The sequence below is a fragment of the Aptenodytes forsteri genome, unplaced genomic scaffold (assembly GCF_000699145.1).
Source record: "Aptenodytes forsteri isolate BGI_AS27 unplaced genomic scaffold, ASM69914v1 Scaffold143, whole genome shotgun sequence".
Taxonomy (NCBI): domain Eukaryota; kingdom Metazoa; phylum Chordata; class Aves; order Sphenisciformes; family Spheniscidae; genus Aptenodytes; species Aptenodytes forsteri.
The window spans coordinates 8,524,098-8,531,451 of record NW_008794951.1 but is presented as its reverse complement, the minus strand read 5'-3'; the positions used below and the strand labels follow the sequence as shown (position 1 = coordinate 8,531,451).

At 49.3% G+C, this 7,354-nt stretch overlaps 1 protein-coding gene across 1 annotated transcript in view; it reads left to right on the top strand.

The window, feature by feature from the left end:
* CNGA2 (cyclic nucleotide gated channel alpha 2) overlaps nucleotides 1–5,183 on the top strand; it is a 7,737-nt gene extending 2,554 nt beyond the window's left edge. Inside the window, exons 4-6 of the mRNA XM_019471023.1 lie at nucleotides 2,405–2,512; nucleotides 2,960–3,066; nucleotides 3,760–5,183. Coding sequence (XP_019326568.1) covers nucleotides 2,405–2,512; nucleotides 2,960–3,066; nucleotides 3,760–5,183 — 1,639 coding nt within the window. The remainder of the gene's footprint in view (nucleotides 1–2,404; nucleotides 2,513–2,959; nucleotides 3,067–3,759) is intronic.
* Nucleotides 5,184–7,354: the final 2,171 nt, after the last annotated feature.

The window sequence follows — 7,354 nt, the reverse complement described above, 5'->3', positions numbered from 1 at the left end:
AAGTGAGAAAACTCGTGGGTTGAGATAAGGACAGTTTAATAGGTAAAGCAAAAGCCGCGCACGCAAGCAAAGCAAAACAAGGAATTCATTCACTCCTTCCCATGGGCAGGCAGGTGTTCATCTCCAGGAAAGCAGGGCTCCATCACGCGTAATGGTGACTTGGGAAGACAAATGCCATCACTGCGAATGTCCCCCCCTTCCTTCTTCTTCCCCCAGATTTATATGCTGAGCATGACATCATATGGTGTGGAATATCCCTTTGGTCAGTTTGGGTCAGCTGTCCCGGCTGTGTCCCCTCCCAGCTTCTCGTGCACCCCCAGCCTACTTGCTGGTGGGACAATGTGAGGAGCAGAAAAGGCCTTGACTCTGTGTAAGCACTGCTCAGCAATAGCTAAAACATGGGTGTGTTATCAAGGCTGTTTTAGTCACAACACTAAAACATAGCCCCATACTAGCTACTCTGAAGAAAATGAACTCTATCCCAGCCAAAACCAGCACACCACAGCAAGCACAAACAGATGGGATTTGCCAGTCTCGTTCATCATCTGCAGGATGAAGGGAGTGTGTTTGCTGCCCATGCCCCCCCAGGAGCAGATATTGTGACGGCAGCTTTCTGAAAAGGTTCTTTCAAATCCAGCCCTTTCATCTCCTCACCTCACACCCCCGGCGAAAAGCAATAACCTGGCTTTTCTTCTGCTGGCTCATTAAAGGGCAAAGCTCACAGACTACTCTGGACCCTACCATTATACGTGGTAATTAAAACACCAAAAAATGATTGTTTTCTGTAGCAGAAAAGTATCTGAGCCTTGTATCTGGGTCTTTACTAGTCATGGAAAAAAATGTTCTGCCCTGTGAGGTTAAGGGGAGCTTGTTAATTATCAGAGAGAGCTGAAGCATCCTGTGAAAGGGCTGCTCGGTGCCAGTGGGCTCCTGAGGAGACAGTGATAACTTCTGCTGTTTTCTAGGTCCTCAGCTCCACAGGTAAGAAGAGCCCCAAGTCTGGTAACTCCTAACGTGAGCTGCTGTTCACGGCCATGGGAACCTCCATGGCTGCAGGCTTGGGTGCAAAGCCTTCGGGAAGAAGCAGATGATTATTCCCTCTTCCTGCGTTAACCTAGAGCCCTGGTTTTCCAGCCCTGGCCCCGCTGTCAGCATAATGTCAGTGACTCTGGCAACCTGCTGCGGGCAGCACTGGTGATTTAAAGCTGAAATTACCAACATAATTTACACTGTTATTGAGGTTGTTAGTGCTTGTGGGTGCTACAATAGTACTGGCTCGCTGCAGGTGAGACAATGCTTCCCATGTTCTATGTCCCAGGGAGCAAAGAGTCCCTTTCTCAAAAAAACATTTAAGTCGCACTTTCTGAGCAAAAGATAAGCACTTTTAATGGGGAGGTTGGACCACCTGCTTGTCTGTGGCTGTACCCAAAGCGAATGTGAAGGACCACCTCTGGCTTTGCGCCGAGTGCTGGTCCCCACGCTCTGGGCACCGCGGGTGCCGCTGCCTGTGCTGCTGGGGAAGGAGACTTCAAGGCAGAGGTTTTGCTTTTGAAGCTGTCAGAAGCAGTGGGGTGGGCATGGGGAATCTGTTGGCAAGTGGGTTGGTTTTTTCCTGTCACTGGAGGGAGTTTTGCATGTTCAAAAGCTGGAAGGGAGGGAAGGAGGGAGCAGGAGAGGGAGTTTTGCCCTACCAGGCTGCAGCAGCTAAGCCTATCAGCCCAGCCACAGAGTTTCTCTTCCCTGGCTTCTCCAGTGAGATCTGGAGACTGGACCACACACATCTTATCTCAGAGTCCCAAGATGAGCAGGATCAAACACTTGGGAGCAGTTCAAAGGCTGGACCCAGGACTGAGCAGACTGCAGGCAGGCAGCTGCGAGCAGCATGGTGATGGCAGCCTTGCAATGCCAGCTGCCCCCAGGTTGCTGCTCTGGGGCTTGGGCTCCTGGTGCTCCCACTGATCTGCAGCACACTTACCTTCCTGCTCTAATTAATCTTCTCTTAAGATCTCTCTGGCACCAATCCATACCTCATCTGGGAGACGTAATGTCATGTAACAAGAAGTTTTCTGATCACCCTCTTCCGTACATCTGTTTCTGGCTCTGCCACTGGGGTGCTGTGTGCATGTAGGCCACCTGCTTTGCCTTACCATCCTACAGTTTTCTCTTCTGGTACATTACTGAGCCCAGTTTTCGGGATAAAGGAGCTTAAACAGTGCTGGACATTTTTGCTCAGCACTGCTGGGACTGGTTTTAGCTTACAGACTGGCACTCAAGCTGCAGTTATGTTTGAGCCAGTCTAGTGCAAGGGATGAAGGATGTGGCTTGGATGATTCCTTCCAACCCTATTTTCTATGTTTAGCCCTTTATTCATACATTGCCAGCTCTGGCTTCTCTCTGCTTCCAGGAAGAAATGGCAGATCTTTGTGGTGGACCCTGCAGGGGACTGGTATTACCGTTGGCTGGCTGTCATTGCAGTTCCTGTCCTCTATAACTGGTGCTTGCTTGTAGCCAGGTGAGCTGGGAGGTTGTAGAGTCCCTGTCTCCTCTAATCCTCCTTATTCACCTGGTTGTCATGGCTCAGCCAGGAACAGACAACTAACTTCATTGGTGGTGCTGGGGCTGGTGGAAACCTAAAGGAAAGGGACCCCTGCTATCACTGTGACTTCTGCGGTGCAAAGGCAGAGCATCCATCCTCTGGCCCCGGTTGGAAAGGACCATGATTTTGGGGTAAAGCTGCAAGGTGCATTTGGGAGGTGGTTTCAAGACATTGCTTTACCTATGTCAAGGGAGGGCAGATTTTTCACAGAAGGGGGTTTTAATTTCTAGGAGAAGAGGGGCAAGTGGCCAAGCTCTGTTGCAGAGTTAGGAGCCTCAGAATCAGCTTATATTCAGCTGTAATAGTTGGAGATGATATGGAGATTTGTTGGTCTCGCCACCCTATTTTATGACCTTCCTCCAGGGCTTGCTTCAGTGACCTGCAAAAGACCTACGTTGTCCTCTGGCTGGTGTTAGACTACCTCTCGGACTCTATCTACATTGGGGACATAGTGATCCGCCTGCGCACAGGTAAGCAGAAGCAGCGTCCTGGCTTGTGAGTGCTTTGCTTTAATCCCCTAAAAGTGGAGATGAGCTGCAAGGGAGAGGCCTAATCTACAGCTCCATTAGAAGGAGGGTTTTGTCTACCTTGGCACTCACTAGTATGAAGCAGTCTCCAGAGAAAGAATCTAATTAAAAGATCTGAGAAACGGAGTAAGTTTCAGAATGAAAGATTAATCATCCCAGCTTTCAACTTCACCTTTGAATAATTGTACAAAATTACCTGCATTACTATTAGTATTCGGGCATAGTTGAAGGTCTGTATCTCTGATTTTGCATCAGTTCAGCTAATGAATTATCTACACGGAAAAATGGTAGAATTTAATGTTCTCGGAACGCGGCAGGTGGCTGTACATTTTCTGTCGGAACTGCAATAATTTATGATCTAGAAGATGGAAACCTTTGTGTCCCCATTTCTTTGTGGAAACAGAGTAAATCCCTAAGTGATATCTTCAGGTGACTTTTGCCAGACGAAGGGCTTGAGTGATAACAAAAGCTTGTAAACTGAGTAGATCAGGTGGAACTGGTAATATTTGGATGACCCTGTGTACATATGCACACATGTGCATGGCGTACCATAAAATGTTTCTCAGAAGTGCTTACAAAGCCTGCAGAAGAGTTGAACGTAAGCCAAGATAATTCTATCATTTGCTTCTCTGTTAGGTTTCTTGGAACAGGGCCTCCTGGTTAAGGATCTGAAGAAATTATGGGATAACTACATCCACACCTTACAGTTCAAGCTGGATGTTCTCTCCATCCTGCCCACAGACCTGGCATATTTTGCTGTGGGATTGCACTGCCCTGAATTGCGTTTCAACAGGCTGCTGCACTTCTCCCGCATGTTTGAGTTCTTCAGCAGGACTGAGACCAGAACCAGCCACCCCAACATCTTCCGCATCAGCAACTTGGTTCTTTATATCCTGGTCATCATCCACTGGAATGCATGCATTTACTATGCCATCTCCAAGGCCATAGGCTTTGGAGAGGACACCTGGGTCTATCCTAATGTCACAGATCCTGAATATGGGTATCTGACCCGGGAGTACATCTACTGTCTCTACTGGTCTACGTTGACTTTGACTACCATCGGAGAGACACCCCCCCCTGTGCGTGATGAAGAGTACCTCTTTGTGATATTTGATTTCCTCATTGGTGTCCTCATCTTTGCCACCATTGTGGGGAATGTGGGGTCCATGATATCCAACATGAATGCCACCAGGGCAGAGTTCCAGGCAAAAATTGATGCCATCAAACACTACATGCAGTTCCGCAAGGTGAGCAAAGACATGGAAACCAAAGTCATCAAGTGGTTTGACTACCTGTGGACCAACAAGAAGGCAGTAGATGAACGGGAAGTCCTCAGGAATCTCCCTGATAAGTTAAGGGCAGAGATTGCCATCAACGTTCACCTGGAGACACTGAAGAAGGTGAGGATTTTCCAGGACTGTGAGGCAGGTCTACTGGTGGAGCTGGTGTTGAAGCTGCGCCCTCAGGTGTTCAGCCCAGGGGATTACATTTGCCGGAAAGGAGACATTGGGAAAGAGATGTACATCATCAAGGAGGGGAAGCTGGCCGTGGTGGCGGATGACGGAATGACACAGTATGCTTTGCTCACTGCAGGAGGCTGCTTTGGTGAGATCAGCATCCTCAACATTAAAGGGAGCAAAATGGGCAACAGGCGCACAGCCAACATCCGCAGCTTGGGCTACTCTGATCTCTTCTGCCTGTCAAAGGAAGATCTTATGGAAGCAGTCACAGAGTATCCTGATGCCAAAAAAGTCTTGGAGGAGCGTGGCCGGGAGATCCTGATCAAGGAAGGGCTGCTGGATGAGTCAGCTGCAGAGGCAAGCACGGAAGGGAAAAGCGTGGAGGAGAAGCTGGACAGGCTGGCCTTGAACCTGGACATACTGCACACCCGTTTTGGCCGGCTCCTGACAGAGTACAATGATGCCCAGATGAAGCTCAAGCAACGCATCACTGTTCTGGAGTCCAAGATAAGGCAGCAGGATCTGGAGGACTTCTTCTCTGATAGCTCAGACAGTCTGCTTGAGGATGAGGAGAAAGCTTTACATGGTGGGATGCAATGAGGGGGTGCAGCGGTCAGCTAGATGATGTCTGGCGTTGTGCTGAGACAGTGTTTGCTATTTCACAAGGCAGATCCTGTGTCTGCCTTGCCAGGGACTTCTCTCAAGTCCTTAGCATTGCTGCTGCCACTGCCTTGATGGCAGCTCCTGAGATGGCTCCAAATCAGGTGATTGTCCTTGCTCCTCCTCCGGCCAGTCCCTTTTCTCGTTGCTGAGACCTTGGACTTGGATCACTAAAAAGAGGAGAACGGCTAATGCCACTGCTAACGTTTCCTTCCAGCTTCTGCAAAAGGTGCCCATCACACCTCCTTCCTCCTATTTGCCTTAATAGAAGGTGGGACATGAACCTTGCATGGAGGGGTACCTGGACATGCTGACCTCCTATGTATGTTGAGGAGACGCAGAGTCACGGTGGACAGAGCCTGCCATGTGCCACCTACCCATCCACACAGGGACCAAGGACAAGACGGGCTTTGGAAGATGCTGCATTCCTTGCAGATAACAAAACCACCCCAACGAGAGAGACCAAAACACAAGCCAGATATTTACAAATGCATTTTGGGTTCAGCCTTTATAACTCACCTTAGGTAAATAGTCTCTGCTGAATGTCTGTGGACACCTAGTCTGTACCGAGAGACTCCTTACCTGCAAGATACCAAAACTCAACTAAGACAGCCCAATCTGTGTCTCATCTCTGCAAATGGGGAGGCTTGTCTGGGTCACTGTCACTACCTAGATCATCTCCACTACCCACACTGAGGCTGGACATCTAGCTGGAAGGGCAGGCAGCTGCCGTCCTCCTGCCTACTTCTCTTTTCCCTTCTGTTATATTTGGTGCTGTCAAATGGCACCTGGTGTGGGTGGCTCGGTACCCCAAGCACCGCACCTTCCAGGGAGATGGTGTTCCCAAGCCCTCCCACTATGGAGGCAGCATGATTTCCATTTGGGCTATGGATGTCTCAGATGACAAGTACAATACAGAGGTAAAGACCATGGCTCACTGGCCTGACAGCGCCTGTTGTGCTGTGCAGAAAGACAGCAGCAACTGTCTCTCTCTCCTCTATCTAATGATGGCCAGGTGTGCCAAGGTTTGACTGCAATGACACATTTTTAAGGAACAAAGCAGTGGTGGGACCCAACTGTGCCCATATTTGCTTTGCTGTGGGTAGCTCAGAGAGTGTGCAGAACATATTTATTTTCTTAGGCAGGAGGTTTTCTTGTACTCAGTGGGAGTTTTGGGGCTTTGCAGGCCAGTTGTCTTCTGGAGGAGAAATGAGTGGCAGAGCCACGGGGACACATGTGCGAGGGTGAAAACATGGCACCATCGCATGCACCAGCAAAGCTCTGCCAGGCTGTGCTGCAGCCCTGCAGGCTCCATGGAGCGAGCAGCTTGTTGGTGAGGGGTGCAATGCGGGAAAGGCCACCAAAACTGTGCAAGCAACAGCAACCTCAGCACAAGCAGTAATGCCACCCATGCCTAATGGTACTGTGCAGGTACTGGGACTGGGGGGTGCAACCTCATTTCTTGCTTCTGTCACGTAGCTTGCCCTGACCCACGTGTAAGCATCTGGGACCTCCTGCTCCTGCCCACTGGATCCATGGGGTGGGCTGGGGCTGGTTTCCAAGGAGGAAAATGTTTGGTGGAGAAGGGAGTTTTGGAGGAATTCATGCTCTGGGTCGAATTCAGCCAATAGTTTGGCTAAAATAATGGGATGACACATGGGGAGGTATCAACCCAGAAAGGTTCATGGTGGAAAACTGAGGGTATTTGCTTTGTCCTTTCTTTTCCCTCCAATGTAAGACTGCCTCTCTTCAGTTTGTATGAGAATTTTCCATTTAAAAATAATGGCCTTGCTTTTTGGGATTGGTGGGGGAGGGAAGGTTAAATTACCAAAATTAGAATTTGGGGTGAGATAAAAAGGTTTTTTGTCATCTCTAAATTAAATTGTAAGATTTCTGTTTTGGGGTTTTTTTCCTTTTTATTACTGAGATGACTTTTGTTGAAAATGAGGTGGTTTCTGTTCTGCTTTTTCTTATAACGCCAAGAGCCCCAGCTTTCTCCTTTCGCCCTGCGCCCTGCGGATGCGGCGAGGGAGCCAGGAGAGGGTGCTGTGAACCGCGGGCGGCAACCAGAACCAGCGCCCTTCCTTGAGCGCGGGGGAAATAAGGGCATG